The sequence below is a fragment of the Macaca nemestrina genome, chromosome 19 (genome assembly GCF_043159975.1).
Source record: "Macaca nemestrina isolate mMacNem1 chromosome 19, mMacNem.hap1, whole genome shotgun sequence".
NCBI classification, from domain to species: Eukaryota; Metazoa; Chordata; class Mammalia; order Primates; family Cercopithecidae; genus Macaca; species Macaca nemestrina.
The window spans coordinates 70,564,640-70,585,256 of NC_092143.1; the positions used below are offsets into that span (position 1 = coordinate 70,564,640).

At 40.2% G+C, this 20,617-nt stretch overlaps 1 protein-coding gene across 4 annotated transcripts in view; it reads right to left on the minus strand.

Moving 5' to 3' along the window:
- The window catches only part of LOC105464782 (GREB1 like retinoic acid receptor coactivator), a 299,166-nt gene that overhangs the window by 127,242 nt on the left and 151,307 nt on the right, over positions 1 to 20,617 (minus strand). For all 4 annotated transcript variants that reach the window (XM_071085568.1, XM_011712850.3, XM_011712829.3 and 1 more), the window contains exons 3-5: positions 14,484 to 14,649; positions 13,757 to 13,954; positions 881 to 1,057 (exon numbers count right to left, since the gene is read on the minus strand). In XM_071085568.1, coding sequence (XP_070941669.1) covers positions 881 to 1,057; positions 13,757 to 13,954; positions 14,484 to 14,640 — 532 coding nt within the window. In that variant the 5' untranslated portion in view covers positions 14,641 to 14,649. The remainder of the gene's footprint in view (positions 1 to 880; positions 1,058 to 13,756; positions 13,955 to 14,483; positions 14,650 to 20,617) is intronic.

The following is a 20,617-nucleotide window of genomic DNA, read 5'->3' on the forward strand; positions in this document are numbered from 1 at the left end:
AAATTTAATTCATTTAATTAAGCTAAGTGTTTTGAGAATTAATAAAAATGAAAAGGCTGGGCGTGGTGGCTCATGCTTGTAATCCCAGCACTTTGGGAGGCCAAGGCAGGCAGATCATCTGAGGTCAGGAGTTTGAGACCAGCCTGGCCAACATGGTGAAACCCTGGCTCTACTAAAAATACGAAAAGTAGCTGGGCATGATGGTGGGCACCTGTAATCCCAGCTACTCAGGAGGCTGAGGCAGGAGGATCGCTTCAACCCAGGAAGCAGAGATTGCAGTGAGCTGAGATTGTGCCACTGTACTCTAGCCAGGGTGACAAGAGCGAAACTGAAAAAAAAAAAAAAAAGAAAGACAGAAAAAAAGAAAGAAGAAAAGGAAGGAAGGAAGGAAGGAAGGAAGGAAGGAAGGAAGGAAGGAAGGAAGGAAGGAAAATAAATGTTTAAGAAGTTACTGCCTGTAATCCCAGCACTTTGGGAGGCCAAGACAGGCAGATCACGAGGTCAGGGATTTGAGACCACACTGGCCAATATGGTGAAGCCTCGTCTCTACCAAAAATACAAAAATTAGCTGAGTGTGGTGGCATGCGCCTATAGTCCCAGCTACTCGGGAGGCTGAGGCAGGAGAATCACTTGAACCTGGGAGGCAGAGGTTGTAGTGAGCCTGGACTGCATCACTGCACTCCAGCCTGGGCGATGGAGCAAGACTCCATCTCAAAAAAAAAAAAGTTACTAAAAGAAAAAATGTATCATAATTGAACTAAACTATATAATCCCCAAATAATCCTCTGGTATATTTTTTAAATTTCTGCAGTTGTTTTAAATAAATGTGTATTTTAACTCCCTCATATTGGAAGGAATTTTATAAGCATGAAATACTCACCTAAAAGTGCATTTTTTCCATGATCATCCGGTAGAAATCGCTTGTCCACAGCACAAACTAAGATGTGTTCAGGCAGATTGGGAGACTTGGCCCCCACCAGGAGGAATCCTGCTGGGATGTCAATTTGTTCCATACACAGTGATACCAAACGCAAATCCTTTCCTGCTTGACAAAAACCTAAAAACCAGTTTTAAAAAAAAGGACACAGTGAAATGTTTAGTGAGATTATATCTTCTTATCACTCATTTGGAGAGTAGATTTACTTGTGGGAATCACTATTAAACACTAAATTAAAGTCCCTATATCCCTTTACTCCAACCAGAAGACAAATCTATCAAGTGTGGCCTTCTGAACAAAGCTAAAAAGACACTGAAAGGAAATATTTCCCTCTGCTTCACTCCAAAGTGACGACTTCATATTTTCTTTTTCTTTTTCTTTTTTTTTTTTTTTTTTTTTTGAGAGAGAGTCTCGCCCTGCTGCCCAGGCTGGAGTGCAATGGTGGGATCTCAGTTCACTGCAACCTCCGCCTCCCAGGTTCAAGCGATTCTCCTGCCTCACCCTCCCAAGTAGCTGAGATTACAGGCACGCACCACCACACCCAGCTAATCTTTTTTTTTTTTGTATTTTTAGTAGAGATGGAGTTTCACCATGTTGGCCAGGCTGGATTCGAACTCCTGACCTCGTGATCCACCCAACTTGCCCTCCCAAAGTGCTGGGATTACAGGCGTGAGTCTGGTCCACTAGTGAGGCAATGATAAATACACAACAAACTTTGAAAACCATGCAGTTTGTATGTGCATGTAATAGGGTTATTTTACTTCCAATGCAAATTCACTTCTCTAGATAGGGGTAGAGTCAGAATAGATACTCTTTATTTCACAGAAGAAGAGACTGAAGTTCAGAACTTTGTGGCTCCTAGATGAACGGGCCAAAACTGTTACAACATTTCACTTTTTACCATGATAGGACATGACAAGTTGCGACAAAATCTTACATAACCACTTTGTATATCATAATGTATTCTATGAATTCATCTGTTCATCATTTATAAAACAAACATTTACAACAAATGCTGTCCGAGACCAGGAGATACAGAATTGAACAAAATATGTCTTCCTCCAAGAACTCACATTGCAGTTAACTGGAAGAATGTGTAAGGAACCAAGAATCACAGACAGTGTTACAGGGAACAGCTACAGTTCTGCTACAAATCTTCTGGGGAATGATTCTGTCTGTACTCTAATCATGTGACTTCCTCAGGGAGTTGTGACACTTCAAACTGATGTGGAGCTAGGACCTGATCCAGCTGGGCCACTTTGATAGCCCAACTTTCTGGCCATAGTTGATTGGTCCAAGGGTAGACGTATGACATAAACAGGGCCCATCAAAGCCTGTTCCCTAGAAAATCTGAACATGGAGCCAAGGAGAGCATGGCTCAGTCTGCTTAGTGCCAGCCCTGTTCCTTGACCTGAGAGGGAACTCTGTCACCATGGGCAGGAGGCTGAAAGATTGTTCTGGAGGTGTCTGAATCCCTGAGCCTGCTGTATCTGCCTTTCCCAAGGTTTGGCCATGAAACCTTTTCTTTGGAACTCTTTCAGTCATTTCTTCATTTTACCTAAGCCCTTTTCAGTTGGGTTTCTGTCATTTGCAACCAAGAGAGGCTGAATGAAAGTATAATAAATGCTATTTCAGGCCAGGTGCAGTGGCTCACACCTGTAATCCCAGCACTTTGGGAGGCTGAGGTGGGTGGATCACTTGAGGTTGGGGTTCAAGACCAGCCTGGTCAACATGGTGAAACCCTGTCTCTATTAAAAATACAAAAAAAAAAAAAAAAAAAAAAAAAAAAAAAAAAAGGCCAGGCGCGGTGGCTCACACCTGTAATCCCAGCACTTTGTGAGGCAGAAGCGGGCGGATCATGAGGTCAGGAGATCGAAGCCATCTTGGCTAACACGGTAAAACCCCATCTCTACTAAAAATACAAAAAATTAGCCAGTTGTGGTGGCGGGCACCTGTAGAGACAGAGCTTGCAGTGAGCCCAGATCGTGCCACTGCATTCCAGCCTGGGCGACAGAGTGAGACTCTGTCTCAAAAAATAAACAAACAACAACAACAACAACAACAAAATTAGCCGGGCATGGTGGCACATGCATGTAATCCCAGTTACTTGGGAGGCCGAGGCAGGAGAATCACTTGAACCAGGGAGGCAGAGGTTGCAGGGAGGCAGAGGTTGCAGTGAGCCGAGATCGCATCACTGCACTCCAGTCTGGGCAACAGCGTGAAACTTGCTCTCAAGAACAGGAAATGCTATTTTCCTGTTTCCATTTTCTGAAAATGCTATTTCAGAAAATTTTGGAAGCAAGGAGGACACCTACCTTTCCATACACAAACCCTAGGAAAGCACCATTATTATTGCCCAATACAAAATAGGGAAAAACCATGCTAAATTCTCCTAGCATCAATTCATGTTATGATTTTAACCAAGTGTCAAAAATCATTGAATGCCATCAGTTACTGGCATGAGAAATAAAAAAGAAAACACCATCAAAACATTGGATGAGGCCAGGTGCAGTGGCTCACGCCTGTAATCCCAGCACTCTCGGAGGCCCAGGAGGGCAGATCACTTGGGTCCAGGAGTTCAAAACCAGTCTGGGCAACATGGTAAAACCTCATCTCTACAAAAAAAAAAATACAAAAATTAGTCAGGCCTGGTGGTGAGCACTTGTAATCCCAGCTACCTGGGCAGTTAAGATGGGAGCATCCCTTGACCCAGGGAGGCAGAGGTTGCAGTGAAGCCAGGATTGTGCCATTGTACTCCAGCCTGGGCAACAGAGCAAGACCCTGTCTAAATTTTTTTTTAAAGAAAAAAAATTAAAATTAAAATTGAAAGAAAAAGATGAAGTGGTGGGGCATATTAAATTTACCGTATAGTTTGGGTCATCAAAAACAAGCCTAATAGAATTGGGAAAAGACAGCAGAAGAAAGAATAAAATTATCAAGACTACAGGGCTCAATCATTTCAAGCTTATAGAGCCCTTTATAACATTAACAAAAGTGAATTTAAGCTCTAAAAGTCAATTTAACTCTAAAAATTCATGAATTAAGAAAAAATACAAAAACTTATGAATTCTTCAGCAATTTTAAATGAATCTGCATTTGTTCAAAATATCATTTATATTGATCTGGAAAATAGTCATTAAATATGTGGGTCATATTACTTAGTTTACAAACATTTTTTGAAGCCTATTTGATACATGGAACCCATAGGAAAATAAAATTGCTGTGCCCACCCACCTCTATTAAGGAACAGGCTCACAGGTTTGGAAGTTGGGAATTGATGATGATGATGATGATGGCAGCTAAAACTTACGGAGCACTCGCCATAGCCAGGCACAGTGCTAAATACTATATAGATCATCTTATTCAGTCCTCTCAACACTCAAGACTGGTACTATCTCCTTTTCATAGATGGAGAAACTGAGGCTCATAAAGGTTAGGAAACTTGTCCAAGGTTACACAAAGAGTTCTGTAATGCTCAGGATGTAAGACAGAGGAAGTGTGCCACAGTGAAGACAGACAAAAAGCATACTATTTAACTTGGCAAAAGAGAAGCTAAGAACAATTACAATACAGTGCTAAAACTATGACGGGTGAACACAGACTTCTTCATCAAATTCTAAAATACTAAATCTAGGAGTCATATTAAAGTACCAAAAGGAACGCTAATTTATTTTAATCAAATAAGTTACTAATTTGCATATAGACAGTAAACCTAGGTTTACAGACATAAACCTAGTTCATGATTGGCCTATTAATGGAAAGCAGGATGCTTGGGGAGCTATGTCTGTCACTGAGAAGTAGTAATACAATCTTTCTACAATGTTGACTCACTCTGTATTAGAAAAAGTATACCAGATGGAACCACAAGTCTGTATCAATTTGCAAATTATGTTATATGGAACCTCAAGATCATCTAATAAAGCATTTCTCAATATAAGTGGTGAATTCCCAGGGATTCATAAAAAATGTTCCAAGATACTTGGGAATAGTAAGTGAAATTTAAATAGACATCATCATCAATTTCTAAAAATGAATAAATAATTAGTGTAAGTATCCTACTTTTAAAACAGAATGTTCTAAGGGCCTTTCATCTAACACATGTAGGGTTAATGGAAACCAGCTGAGTGAGCTCACAATTCACTCAGTCAAACCCCATATCATTGTGTGGTTTTGACTATACAAGTTCAGATTGTTTTCATTTTCAGTCATATGTACTGACATATTCCTTAACTTATACACAGAACAGGCTGTTGGTTAAAGATGGGAAGCTCAGGAAACTTTGTGTTAATAACACAAAAAGAGAAATTTTATAAATGTGCCTAAATTTGCTTTTTGGGGGAGCATATTTTCAGGGAAACTGTACTTTTAAAAGCTCTTTGGTAGATACAAAAGTTAAATTCATTCACCACACTCACTCAACAAATTAAAAGATTGTATAAAATGAAGCAATATGTTTTTCCAGGACATCAAAAAACAAATGTTAAAAAGGTAAAAATTTAGCGATTATAATCCAATTTGGCTTTTAACACATGAGGAAGAAAACACTGCCTCTTTCAACTCTATCAGCAGTTACCTACAAACAGCAGCCTACAACTTTTCCATCACATAGAACAAAAATGCAAAAATTATAAACTACTATACCCTTTAACCGTAAAATGTAGAATTTCCAAAATTTAGGCATTAAAAGTAGATTTTGACTTTTTTTAATGCTGTAAAACATTTAAATACATTTAGCTCCTCTCATCCTCCTCCAAAACAAATATAATAGTTTATTTTTTTTGTTTGTTTGTTTGTTTGTTTGTTTTTGAGACAGAGTCTCGCTCTGTCGCCCGGGCCGGAGTGCAGTGGCCAGATCTCAGCTCACTGCAAGCTCCGCCTCCCACGTTTATGCCCTTCTCCTGCCTCAGCCTCCTGAGTAGCTGGGACTACAGGGGTCTGCCACCTCGCCTGGCTAGTTTTTTGTATTTTTTAGTAGAGACGGGGTTTCACCGTGTTAGCCAGGATGGTCTCGATCTCCTGACCTTGTGATCTGCCCGTCTCAGCCTCCCAAAGTGCTGGGATTACAGGCTTGAGCCACCGCGCCTGGCCTATAGTTTATTTTTAAATTTGTCAACAAAACATGCTTTTTCTTACACAACGAATTTAAAGAAGTTAATCAGTAATTATTGAATAGCAAATGTAGATAATCTTTCTTGTACAGCATGAATATCAAACAGTATATTAATAAACTGACCTAGGTAGGCAGGGTGCAGTGGCTCATGCCTGTAATCCCAACACTTTGGGAAGCTGAGGTGAGTGGATCACCTGAGGTCAGGAGTTTGAGTCCAGCCTGGCCAACATGGCAAAACCCTGTCTCTACTAAAAATACAAACATTAGTTGGGCGTGGTGGCATGGACCTGTAGTCCCAGCCACTCGGGAGGCTGAGGCAGGAGAACTGCTTGAACCCAGGAGGCAGTGAGCCGAGATTTGCACCATTACACTCCAGCCTGGGCAACAAGAGTGAAACTGTCTCAAAATAAATAAATAATAAATAAATAAATAAATAAACAAACCAATCTAAAATAAATACTATTTAAAATCAAGTCCTTATCACATGCTGTGTAATGACAGAATTAGTTTTTAAATATCTGCATTCAAAAGATTACACACTATTATAGGAGACATTTGTGAGTCAAAGATTGAGGAACACAGATCTGTTCTAATCTCTTTGATATGTAAATGAAAGAAGGGCCCCAAGAGACTAAGAAAGTGGCCCAAGGCCAAATACTCAGCCACCAGAAACAGTAGATAGAGAACCCAGGTCTCTTAACTCCAAATTAACTGCTCCTTCGACCTCATTAACACCTCCCTGACTCATATACAGTCATTCATCACTTAACCACATGGATGCATTCTAAGAGGCGATTTTGTTGTGTGAACATCATAGCGTGTACTTTCACACACCCAGATGGTAGAGCCTACCACACGTGTAGGCTAGATGGTATAGCCTATTGCCCCTAGGCTACAAACCTGGATAGCATCCTATTGTACTAAGTACTACTGGCAGTTGTAACACAATGGTTAAGTATTTGTGTATCTAAACATATGTAAACATAGAAAAGGCACAGCGAAAATATGATATAAAAGATAAAAATATAACACACCTATGCAAGGCACTTAAAACAGAGCTTGCAGGACTGGAAGTTGCTCTGGGTGAGTCAGTGAGTGAGTAATGAGTGAATGTGAAGGCCTAGGACATTACTGTACACTTTATAAACACTGTACCCTTAGGCTACACAAAATTTACTAAAATTTTTTTTCTTCAATAATAAATTAACCTTAGCTTACTGTAACTTTTTAACTTTATAACCTTTTTAACTTCTAAAAATCTTTTTATTCATAGTAACACTTAAAACACAAACACATTGTATAGCTGTATAAAAACATTCTCTTTCTTGTATCATTATTCTATAAGGCTTTTTTGTATTAATTTTTTTTTTAACTTTTTAAACTTTTTTGTTGGCCAGGCATAGTGGCTCGCGCCTGTAATCCCAGCACTTTGGGAGGCCAAGGCGGGTGGACCACAAGGTTAAGAGATCGAGACCATCCTGGCCAACATGGTGAAACCCCAGCTCTACTAAAATTACAAAAACTAGCTGGGCATGGTGGTGGGCGCCTGTAGTCCCAGCTACTCAGGAGGCTGAGGCAGGAGAATCACTTGAACCCAGGAGGCGGAGATCGCAGTGAGCTGAGATTGCCCCACTGCACTCCAATCTGGCGACAGAGTGAGACTCTGTCTCAAAAACAAAACAAAACAAAAAACAACAACAAAAAAACTTTTTTGTTAAAAACTGAGGCACAAACACAGACATTAGCCTAGGCCTACACAGGGTCAGAATCATCAAGATCAGTGTCTTCCACCTCCGTATCTTGTCCCACTGGAAAGTCTTTAGGGCAATAACATGCTTGGAGGGTCATCTCCTATGATAATAATGCCATCTTCCGGAATACCTCCAGAAGGACCTGCCTGAGGCTGTTTCACAGTAAACTTTTTTTTTTTTTTAAAATAAGTAGCAGGAGTACACTCTGAAATAACACAGTCATTTATTACCTAATATCATGTGGTATACCTAATTGCATGTGCTATACTTTTATATGACTGGCAGTGCAGTAGGTTTCTTTACATCAGCAACACCACAAACACATGAGTAATGCACTGCACTACTTTACAATAGCTACAATGTCATCAGGCAACAGACATTTTTCAGCTTTGGAACCAACCAACATCGTATATGCAGTCAGTCATTGACCGAAATGGTGTTATTTGGCACATGACTGTATACTGTTTCGCCCTCCTCTAGTCTGATGGAGAACTCTCCTATAACTTCTTCCTTATCTACTTTTGCTGGGTCCTATCACTTGCCTTCCCTGTGGCCTTTTGAGATTGATTTCCCAGTATCATTTGATACACCAGCCCCTGCCGGCCATTGACTGTGTCGGCATTCACCTATTTCATCCTTGCTAATGAGTCCTTAAAATTAAAGTTTTGACAAGCTGCAAAAGTAATCCATGCTCACAGACTGACATTTCTGTTGAGATTTCTCAAGCAATACATTGCAAAAGGGAGACTAATGGGGAAAAGTTACAATTTTGTTTCTGGGCTAAAGAGGGATAGAGTAGAGAAGGCACAGTTAGTGTGGAGAAGGCCTGAGGAAAGCAGGATTTTCTAGGGAAGAGAGATTATTTCAGAGCAATTTCTGTGGCAAAATGAAAACCACACAATCCACACAAATAGTTTTCCAATCTTTGAGGGTTTTCCCACTTATGATATGAGGACACCTAGAGGTGAAAAGCAATAATTATTAAACAATTACTGTATTCTATGAGAGGTGTGTTTCTAGCCTCCTTCACCTAAAAAAAAAAAAAAAAAAAAAGTCAAGAGGTACCTGTGCCAATGAAAAGAGAAAATGTCCTATTTGATGGAAAAAAAAAAAAAAAACCCCACACCATAATGATGGGGGTTTCTAACAGTGGTACGAGAACCAACTGAGAGCTCCCAATGTCCAAAACTGAACAGTTTGAGCAACAAAATAAGTTAGTATTAGATTATAAACATAAAATAAATGTAGGCATTTATGGCCATAATGACATAAATAAATGAATGAACCCATCAATAAATGGGAGAGAAGAGATGAATTCCCATGCAGTAGAATTTCAAATAATTTACATAGTCTGCCCTCAAGGATGTGGAGTGTAACTCCCTGCTCCTTAAGTGTGATCTGGGGATTCCTTACACAGTATGCAGTGGAAGGAGAGTGGAGATAACACTCCTTCAGCCCCTCAGCCAGGTGACCAAAGTTAACAGCAATAGTGATAAATCATGTTGATAGTATGTACCCTTGAAATAATATGTAAAAATTTAAGGAATATGATAAAAATTGACCCCTGTGATCTTCCTCCCCAGATCCCATAACCCCTATCTCATAAGGAGAAAAACATCAAATGAATTCCAACAGGGGGGTCTCCTACAAATACGCCTAATACTCCCCAAATGGTCAAGGTCATCAAAAACAAGGAAAGTCTGAGAAACTGTCATAGTCAAAAGGCACCTAAGGAGACACAGCAATTAAATCTGATGCCATATCCTGGATGGGACACTGAAACAGGAAAAGAATATTAGGAAAAAGCCAAGGAACTCAAATAAACTGTGGACTTTAGTTGTTATTAAAATTAACAAAAAATATCAATATTGGTTCATTAATTGTAGCAAACGTACTATACTAACATATTAATAATAGGGCAAATTGTGTGAGGATATATAGAAACTACTATTTTCTTAATTTTCACAAATTTAGAGCTGTTCTTCAAAAATAAAATAAAATAGTCCTATTTTATCTTTTACTACGTAGCTATTTGCCAACACAAGCCATACAGGCTATTTAATTAAGAAGAGACTAGGAAAGAAAGGCACAGCAGGGCTGAGTCTAGAAAACAGGGTCCAGAAGAAATCAACTCAAGGTCAAAAATGCTCATTAAGTCAAGCAAAAGTTTATGAATTCAGTCTGTAGTTATTCTAAGAATAAGTTCGCCTGCCAAGGGTCTGGTCTATTGCTGTAAAGTATATATCTATTTACTGTTTCCTCCAAATCCTCATTGCTTGGATTCAGATCAGCTAATGATATACAAAATATAGCATCAGGGATCACTATGACAATAAAAACTTTATGCAAAGAGCAATATTTAATTTAGCTTTTTCAGATGGAAAATAAGCTGCATACGTCTGTAAAAAAGAGTGGAGAGCTAAAAACAAAATCTATGAAATATTCTATCTCAAGACTTATAGGATCCCAATATCCAGTGTGACAGGTATCCGGTGTGACAGGTAGTTCCACTACAAGAAATATGTCTGATTACTAGTCTAATAAACATCAAATATTAAATCTCAATTAAAACCTTAAACTAAATGAAAAACAAAACAAAACCTTAGGACTCCACAACAGCGTAATTCTGAATTACATCTAAATAATTCTAAGGGACCGATGTGATCTTTCTTTTAGAGGCTATAAGAAGATCTGGTTAAGAGTATCCTAAGGAAGACTCTAAGCCTGTTTATAGTCTACAAGCAAAGAAACATAAGTTAGTGATAACGGGCATACAAATAATTTATTTGACAAATCTGCCCTTGAAATAATTTCACTTTCTGAAGACAACACTGAAATGTTGCTCTAAAACCAAGCCTCTTGCAGAGCAAACGATTTTAATTTTTTTCAAAAGGAATAATAGTAGATAGGTCTTCTTTATAAACTTCATCTGCAATTCTTTAAGAAAACAGCTGAAGATTTCACTTCACAGAAACAGATTTGCATTCTCCAATTATCTCCAACTTGAAGGTTACAGAGTAAACTAAAAGGGGGCAAAGGGAAAAGTTTACAGAAACAGCTATAAACACAAGCTAAAGTAATCAAAGCAGTATTTGGAGGCCTAAAATTTGGTTGTCCTTAACTCTGGACAATCAACTGCCTCCCAGCAGGGTAGGAACCTACACTATTCCAATAATTTACATAAGAAATTAGCAACCAAAATTTACATCTGAATGGTAAACCCCAGCAGCCCATCAGGTGTTAAGTATTTGCTTATCTAAATTGCCTCTAAAAATAGCTTTACCTTTCTTTGAGCCTTAAGTAAATAGAGGATTTCCCATGAAGGGAAGGTGGTATGCTTAAATAAGTCCAGGCAGTATATTGCCCTATTTCATTGCCATTTTCGTAAGGAAAATTTCAGAAATTTCAGAACTGTTCTCCCTTTGAGTAAGAGGGCTCTTAGAACTATCTTAAAATGAGTCCAATTGAAAGAGCTACTGGCCAGGCGCGGTGGCTCACGCCTGTAATCCCAGTGCTTTGGGAGGCCGAGGCAGGCGGATCACAAGGTCAGGAGATCAAGATCATCCTGACTAACACGGTGAAACCCTGTCTCTACTAAAAATACATAAAAAAGTAACCAGGCATGGTGGCGGACGCCTGCAGTCCCAGCTACTCGGGAGACTGAGGCAGGAGAATGGCGTGAACCTGGGAGGTGGAGCTTGCAGTGAGCCGAGATCACACCACTGCACTCCAGCCTGGGTGACAGAGCAAGACTCCGTCAAAAAAAAAAAAAAAAAAGAGCTACTGGCTCATGGTTAATATCTTGGTTAGGGCCAGGCACGGTGGCTCATGCCTGTAATCACAACACTTTGGAAGCCGAGGAGGGTGGATCATGAGGTCACGAGCTCAAGACCAGCCTGGTCAAGACGGTGAAACCCCGTCTCTACTAAAAATACAAAAATTAGCCGGGCCTGGTGGTGGGTGCCTGTTATCCCAGCAACTTGGGAGGCTGGGGCAGAGAACTGCTTGAACCCGGGAGGTGGAGGCTGCGGTGAGCTGAGGTCGTGCCACTGCACTCCACCCTGGGCCACAGAGTGAGACTCCATCTCCAAAAAAAAAAGCTGTCTATGCCTTCCCCCAAGGTGAATTAAAAGGGGAAAAAAATGGACACTAATCATAAGAACCAAAAGTAGCTGATATAGGAATCTAAGTGTAGGACTAGTGTTTTTGAATTGTCTTGGAATCTAAATCTTGAACTTGAGTGAGACAGTTAAAAAAAAAAACTACACCTCCTTTATCTTTAAAATAATATTACCCTTCCCATATACTCTCATATTTTCAAGTTCTAAAGTTTAAGAAATACTGGCTATCTCTAGATCACTGAGTTTATTATACCTTGGTGGGCAGTAAACAGCTCTCCATACCTGCTTATAAATAACACCAGTGCCAGATACCCTACAAGGCAAACTAAAAACATACCTAGGGCACAGGAAAAGTGGAAACCTCTCTCCCATTTTTTTGGTATAAAATTAGATATTTGAAAGTTATCCTCTAAAGATTTTACTCTATGTAACTCTCACACATAACAAGATTCTCAATGGGAATCCAACAACGTTTTAAGTACTATTTCACCTTCCAGTTTGTTACCTGATAAACGAGTTGACAGCTCAATTAAATAAAAGGCATGAAGATGGATGTGAAGCAAGTAAGAAGAAACATAATGCTAGTCACCTCCTACACCTTCACAGGTTTAAAGCCTGTATTATGTCAATAATGAATAAATCCATATATATTATATTAAGTTTGAGCAATCATAAACAAATTCATAAGGAATAATGGGCTACAGGCAGGGCCGTAGTACTAATCGCTAGAGGCCATCTTTAGTGAATTGGGCACGTAGAAGCTCCCAGGAGAATTACTCAGGTTTCCTCATCTCCTAGGTAGGGGATTTTTGACTCCTTTACTATTTATCACATTGTCAAAAAAAAAAAAAAAAAAAAAAAGTCAAGAGAAAATAAAACTCCCAAGCAGGGCTTTCTGGCTTTCCATATTTGAAGCTCTAGTTTTTCTCTAATTATTTGCACTTCAGGCTTTGTAAGAGGAATGTTCTGAAATTATATCCCTTTTCTTCTCCTTCCATTTCCCCCACTCCAAAATGTTCATGCACTGAAATCATCCTAGGTCCAAGTCACTCTGGGTAGAAGAACAATACTCTGGCTAATCTGGACAAAGTATTATTCACAAATTAATTAGGCCAGGATGATCAGAAAATAGCACAGTAAACTATTAAATGGAGGGAAGAGAGTGTAATTTAAGTTATGATATCACCAAAACCATGAAATACTGGAAATGCTTTATACTAGGATTTTCTTACAAAGTGTGAAGGCTTGGTGGAAGAGGAGGTTGACCCTAATAAATAAAAAGGGATTATCAAAATATACACATTTTAATCCTCTATAAATTTTTACATTTACAATATGTATAAAATATTTTAATCCTCTGTATTGGATGAGTGTTTAAAATAAATGTAAAAAGTAAATATGAAATATCTAATATCTCTCTGATTATCTGCAGGGCAGGGGTGGAATAGAAAGAAGTATGAAGAGGGAACACTAAAAAATGTCCTAAAATAGTAGCATTCTTGCAGAAAGTACTTGGAATACTGGAAAAGCCTTGACCTGGCTTTGCAAAGGCAGGTCAAGAATTGCAAAGGCAATTCTAAACAGACCATCTCAGGGAAGTCAACAACTGTGAATTTCAGTCTCTTTATCTATAAGATGAGATGATAATACTTGTCTTTCTTACAGACATCTGTTGTGAAGTCACAGGAGATAATGTGAATGAGAGCATAATCATTTCTCATTCCTCTCCATGCCATAATTACTAGTTTCCAGACTTGAGCACCGCATGTAATAATTAGAAATATGTCAGACAATATTAGAGAGAAAATAGCAAAAAGAAAACAAAACTGAAACCCACCATCTGTAGTGCAAGATCCTTCTGGGGCAGGTTTTTGTGAATAGGGAATTGGTGGACTGTTTGAATCAGACATTTCTTCATCGTCTTCATCGTCTTCCATTTCATTAACTGTTAGATTGTTAGAAAAATCCAGACTTCCATTTTGAGTGTAGCGGTTTACCAAATCTTTGTCCAGATCCTCCACCTTGGGTTTGACATCTGGATAAACAAATAAATCATAGCAGATTTAACAAAAAGATACTTATGGAAAAATGCACAGTTCTGAAAGACATAATTGAAGAAAAGAACTCTAGCATTTTCTAACATTTAGCCAATTTATCTCAGAGGTCCCAAGATTTGGAATCCCCACTTCTAAAGAATCCCACTTTTTAAAAAAGGAGTCCAGTGACCAGGCGCGGTGGCTCACGCCTGTAATCCCAGCACTTTGGGAGGCTGAGGCGGGCAGATCACAAGGTCAGGAGTTCAAGACCCGCCTGACCAACATGGTGAAACCCTGTCTCCAATAAAAATACAAAAAAATTAGCCAGGCCTGGTGGCGTGTGCCTGTAGTCCCAGCTACTCAGGAGGCTGAGGCAGGAGAGTCGCTTGAACCCAGGAGGCGGAGGTTGCAGTGAGCCAAGATCACACCACTGCACTCCAGCCTGGGCGACAGATGGAGACTCCATCTGAAAAAAAAAAAAAAAAAAAAAAGAAAGAATCCAGAAATACGTATGATTGAGAAACTTACCTGCAGATGAGAAAGGATGCTGCTCAGGGTCCAGGTACAGCTGGGAAAAAATTGGCCGCGGTACCACACTACTACATCTGAGTGAGGCTTCTATGGAGTTGTGGAGAGCTTCCTCAAATCGAGCAGATTTCAGTTGCCCAGCATACGAATTCCCCATGATCTACACCTACCCATCCCCAACAAAAAGAAGGATAAAATCGATATAATTAGAGGTTCTATGTCTCAAAGCACAGGTAGAGCTAATATAAACTATGTCCATATATCTTGTTAAGATGTGAAATATATGAACTACCCAGATATCTTAAGACAGCTTGTGTAAGTTACTTGTTATCATATCACATGTGCTTTTTGTCTTCACAGCCCAAACCGAACTCAAAAAGCCCCTTTAAGGGATTTTGTATCTATAACAGTAATAAATGCTTAAGTCAAGGCTCTCCAACCAGTAAATCAAGACTGACCTGTCAATCATGAATCCCAACCTGGTTACCAGTGTGGCCATGACACCTTTATAGGAGGCTACTACAACTCCCTAGAAACTCTATCAGTGGTTTCAAAGTAAGTAATGAATTTTTTCTTTACAAAGATCTATTACTCTAGATGGGGGAAAAAGCCTCTCTTCTGGAAAAAAAAATGAAAGCTTTATGGTTATATATTTAATTAAATTTCTGAAAGCAAGACTTGAGCCTTTTCAACTCGAATAATTCATTTATGTATTACTAGTATTTGAAAAACTCTGTGGTTTCTTCTGCTTCATCTGAAGTACAATCTTATTTGGGACGCTTCATGAAAGTATATAGCAAAAAGCTTCGAAGCCATGACCTTTACTTCTCATCACTAATATTTATATAGTACTACAGTACTTGCTGGTTATAAAAATTTCCATGTATAGGCTGGGCATAGTGGCTCACACCTGTAATCCCAGCACTTTGGGAGGCCGCAGCGGGTGGATCATGAGGTCAGGAGATTGAGACCAGTCTGGCTAACATGGTGAAACCCCGTCTCCACTAAAAATACAAAAATTAGCCAGGCATGGTGGCATGTGCCTATAGTCCCAGCTACTCAGGAAGCTGAGGCAGGAGAATCACTTGAACCCAGGAGGCGGAGGTTGCAGTGAGCCAAGATTGTGCCACTGCACTCCAGCCTGGGCAACAAGAGCGAAACTGTCTCAAAAAAAAAAAAAATTCCATTTATAACAATAACAACAACAACAATTTACTGGGTGCTAATTAGTGGCTAGACTAATGATACTCAAAGGGTCCTGGGGTGGGGTGGTGGGCAAGACCCTACCCTTTCAATGGTCCATGAAGTCAAAACTTTTTTTTTTTTTAATTTTTTTTGAGACACAGTGTCTCTCACTCTATTACCCAGGCTGGAGTGCAGTGGCACAGTCTTGTCTCACTGCAACCTCCGCCTCCCAGGTTCAAGCAACTCTCCTCAGCCTCCCAAGTAGCTGGGACTACAGGCACACGGCAGCACACCAGGCTAATTTTCGTATTTTTAGTAGAGATGCAGTTTCCCCATGTTGGCCAGGCTAGTCTTGAACTCCTGACCTCAAGTGATCCACCTGCCCGGGCTTCCCAAAGTGCTGGGATTATAGGCATGAGCCACCACACCGAGCCAAAACTATTTCAAACTATTTAAACAAATTTTTTTTTTGTTCAGAGCTGGTAGGTAAGACTTGTAGGAGCTGGTTCGGCTGTTCAACAGTGCTCTGAAGAACAGAGCTCTTCCTGTCATTCTGCTCCATCCCCCTGAATGTGTTGACTTTTACTCTCGATCTTGTCCCCAAATAGCTGTGACAAACCAAGGCATCATGTCTACATTCCAAATAATCAAAAGGGCAAAAGGCCTTCTTTTTAGAAACCTTGGTCTTTTTATTTGGAATGGAATGCCACTTCCCAGCAAACTTTTCCTTGAATCTCTGGCTAGAAATGGGTCAGCTGTCCATTCCTGAGCATATCATCAAACTATTACTTGGATATTATTTGTCTTTTTCACTCTGATTCACTCATATAGGTACGTGGAGTTTTCCAGAATCTGCAGGATATGTGATATTGCAACTGGTTGAATGCGGAAGCACATAAGCTACTCACTAACTTGTCTTTGGCAAATACAATTATTTTTCATAAGATATGCTATCTCTGTTCATATATAGTGGGGTTTTATTATAATTTCTAAAAGTAATATATATTTGTAAAAATTTTCAGTTCTAATTTTTAATAAACAAAAACTATGGGGTCCTCAATAATCTTTTTTTTTTTTTTTTTTTTGAGATGGAGTCTCACTCTGTTGCCTCGTCTGGAGTACAGTGCTGCAATCTCAGTTTACTGCAATCTCTGTCGCCTGGGTTCAAGCAATTCTCCTGCCTCAGTCTCCTGAGTAGCTGGGATTACAGGCGCCTGCCACTGTGCCTGGCTAATTACTGTATTTTTAGTAGAGACAGGGTTTCACCATCTCGGCCAGGCTGGTCTTGAACTCCTGACCTCGTGATCCACCCGCCTCGGCCAAAGTGCTGCGATTACAGGTGTGAGCCACCACACCTGGTCAATAATCTTTAACAGTATAAATGGGTACTAATACTAACAGTCTGAGAACTATTGGGCTAGATAGTCTACTAAGCACTTTATAAAAATGGCTGTATTTAATCCTCAGTATTCTGAAGAAGGTATGACTTCTTTCCACTTCACAGATTAAAAAACAAAACCAAAAACCAAAACCTGAAGACACGAAGTGACCAGTTCACTACCATTCAACTAACAAGGGATAGAGCCAGGACTCAGGATCCAGCCATGTGATGACAAAGCCTGCACTCTTACTGTACAGCCTCACCTTGGATAAATCTCATTTCAAGACAGGTAATTTTGAGAATATCTCAGGCCCCCCTCTATCAAAGAGAGGGATAGAATTTAAAATTTATCTGGAATGCCAACTCTGATTAACTCCCTGGAGAGAGTCCCTGGAGGACTGGTTGAGAAGAACCCTGAGGATGCATCTGTGTTCATCAGGAAAGGGTGCCAACACCCAGTGTGCCCACTCATGAGCCCAGAAGAGGTGATGCATGGGAATTCACGACTCTATCTCAAGTTTCCCAGACTCACACACTAAAGCTCTGTGGAGGATGTCGGTGCCCCTGAGCTACTTTTACATAGCAAACAAGACTTCTGATATGATTCCTGGTGGCAGTGAGTAGCATGCAGTGATTTCCATCAGAGTGGCTGGGTTTGTCAAAGTTTTATTAGAGATTCCTATGATTTGGAGAAAAAGCCGGGGTCCTATTTTGGCAACTTTTCTCATATAGGTAATAAAACCAAAATGCCATGAATTTAAATTATCAGGTTTCTTTTTAACAAAAAGCTTATACTCAAAATGTACAATACCCAATTACAAGTTGCATATGTATATAAAATACCCAATTAAAAGATGAAGAAATAGAAGAAAATCAACAAAGTCTGTCAACTGAAATGTTCCTGAAACACCAAGTTTTAGACCAGGCTCCTAAGACTCCCCACCAATACAACACAAACATTAAAATCTTTTTTTTTTTTTGAGACAGAGTCTTGCTTTGTCACCCAGGCTGGAGTACAGTGGCATGATCTCCGCTCACTGAAAGCTCCGCCTCCCGGGTTCCCGCCATTCTCCTGCCTCAGCCTCCCGAGTAGCTGGGACTACAGGCGCCCGCCACCATGCCCAGCTAATTTTTTTTTTGTATTTTTAGTAGAGACGGGGTTCCACTATGTTGGCCAGGATGGTCTCGAACTCCTGACCTTGTGATCCGCCCGCCTCAGCCTCCCAAAGTGCTGGGATTACAGGTGTGAGCCACAGTGCCCGGCAACATTAAAAATTTTTAAAGCTCAAAAGTAATTTACTTTTCAGCAGCACCACACGTGATCAAAACAGGGTGGAGGTTGGAGGAGAAATAGGCTGTGCCACTAGTTTATGCATCTAAGTCGAAATCCAACAACCATTTCACCTTTCTTCTTTGCTAAAGAGAGAAAAGGACCAGGAACTAGCACAGAGTTAACCATGGGATTGCTTATCTGTGAACAATGAAATAACTTGAAATATGAACTTTCAGCCTTTTTCTAGAGCACCAAATGTCTGGAAATATTGCCGCCTCTTAATCTATTACCACTCCAACAAGTTATCTTCCTTTCATCATTGAAAATCTTGAAAACCTCTCAGTGTGGTGGCTCATGCCTGTAATCTCAGTACTTTGGGAGGCCAAGGTGGGCGTATGACCTGAGGTCGGGAGTTTGAGACCAGCCTGACCAACATGGAGAAACTCCCTCTCTACTAAAAATACAAAATTAGCCAGGTGTGGTGGCACCTGCCTGTAATCCCAGCTACTTGGGAGGCTGAGGCAGGAGAATTGCTTGAACAGGAGGCGGAGGTTGCAGTGAGCCAAGATTGCGCCATTGCACTCCAGCCTGGCAAGAAGACTGAAACTCCTTTCAGAAAAAAAAAGAAAAGAAAATCTAGAAAACCTACATTCTCCAACAGGCCTTTTTAGTTTAATTTTTAAAAGTACTCAGTTATATAGGGAGGATCACATAATCTCAATCTCTTCAATTTATAGTTTAAGGAGTAATATGACAGAATATATATAAACAACAGATAAATATCACACTGAATAAAAATATTAAATCCGGTTGGGCCTGGTGGCTCATGCCTGAAATCCCAGCACTTTGGAAGGCTGAGGAGGGAGGATCACTTGAGCTCAGGAGTTGGAGGTTGCAGTGAGCTATGATTGTGCCACTGCATTCCAGCCTGGGTGACAGAGCAAGATCCTGTCCCTAAAAAAAAAAAAAAAAAAAAAAAGAAAAAAAACCTAAATTAATTTTAAAATGGGCAATGGAGTTTCACCATTATAGAAGACATACACAATCCCACAAGAGCATTAGCAATACTCAGATGAAGACAACGGGAAGTATCTATTCCCTGCTGAGACTTGGTAGAATAAAAGCTGACTCTATTTCAAATAAAAACATAACAGGGCTTTTAAAAAATAATAATGAGGCCGGGCGCGGTGGCTCAAGCCTGTAATCCCAGCACTTTGGGAGGCCGAGACGGTTGGATCACGAGGTCAGGAGATCGAGACCATCCTGGCTAACACGGTGAAACCCCGTCTCTACTAAAAAATACAAAAAACTAGCCGGGCGAGGTGGCGGGCGCCTGTAGTCCCAGCTATTCTGGAGGCTGAGGCAGGAGAATGGCGTGAACCCGGGAGGCGGAGCTTGCAGTGAGCTGAGATCCGGCCACTGTACTCCAGCCTGGGCGACAGAGCGAGACTCCGTCTCGAAAAAAAAAAAAAAAAAAAAAAGATAATGGTGGCTAGGTGCAGAGGCTCACGCCTGTAATCCCACACTTTGGGAGGCCGAGGCAGGCGGATCACCTGAGGTCAAGAGTTTGAGACAGCCTGGCCAACATGGCGAAACCCTGCCTCTACTAAAAATACAAAAAATTAACCAGGCATGGTGGCATGCTCCTGTAGTCCCAGCTATTCTGAAGGCTGAGGCAGGAGAAGCTCCTGAGGTTGCAGTGAGCTAAGATGGCACCACTTCACTCCAGCCTGGGCAACACAGCAAGACTCCATCTCAAAAAATAAAATAAAATAAAATAAAAAATAAACATAAAAATTATTAATAAATAATGGTAATGTAAAGAATTACATAACTGACCTCAGACTTCCTTAGTGCTGACTATGGAGTTCTGCCCTTGATATCCCAATGCTACCCAAAGAAGGTTGGAGTTCAAAGGACATCTGTGTAATATATTCTAAATGTCATATGCCATGGTATTCAGGGTCACTGAAATTGTTGGCATTATCCACCAGTCTCCGTTTCCTCTAAATCTCAAAGAGCCCCCATGCCTGAGATGGTTTAACACCTGACTGGAAGTCAATGTGAATAAATTTGACTTCAGGCAGAAGATAGAAAGATACTTTTCGAAACTAGTCATTACATCAAATGCAAAAAGAAAGGCGACTTCTAGACAGGCATGGTGGCTTGTGCCTGTAATCCCATCATTTTGGGAGGCTGAGGTAGGATTGCTTGAGACCAGAAGTTTGAGATCAGCAACATAATGATACCTTATCTCTATTTTTTCTTGAGACGGAGTTATATTCTCATTGCCCA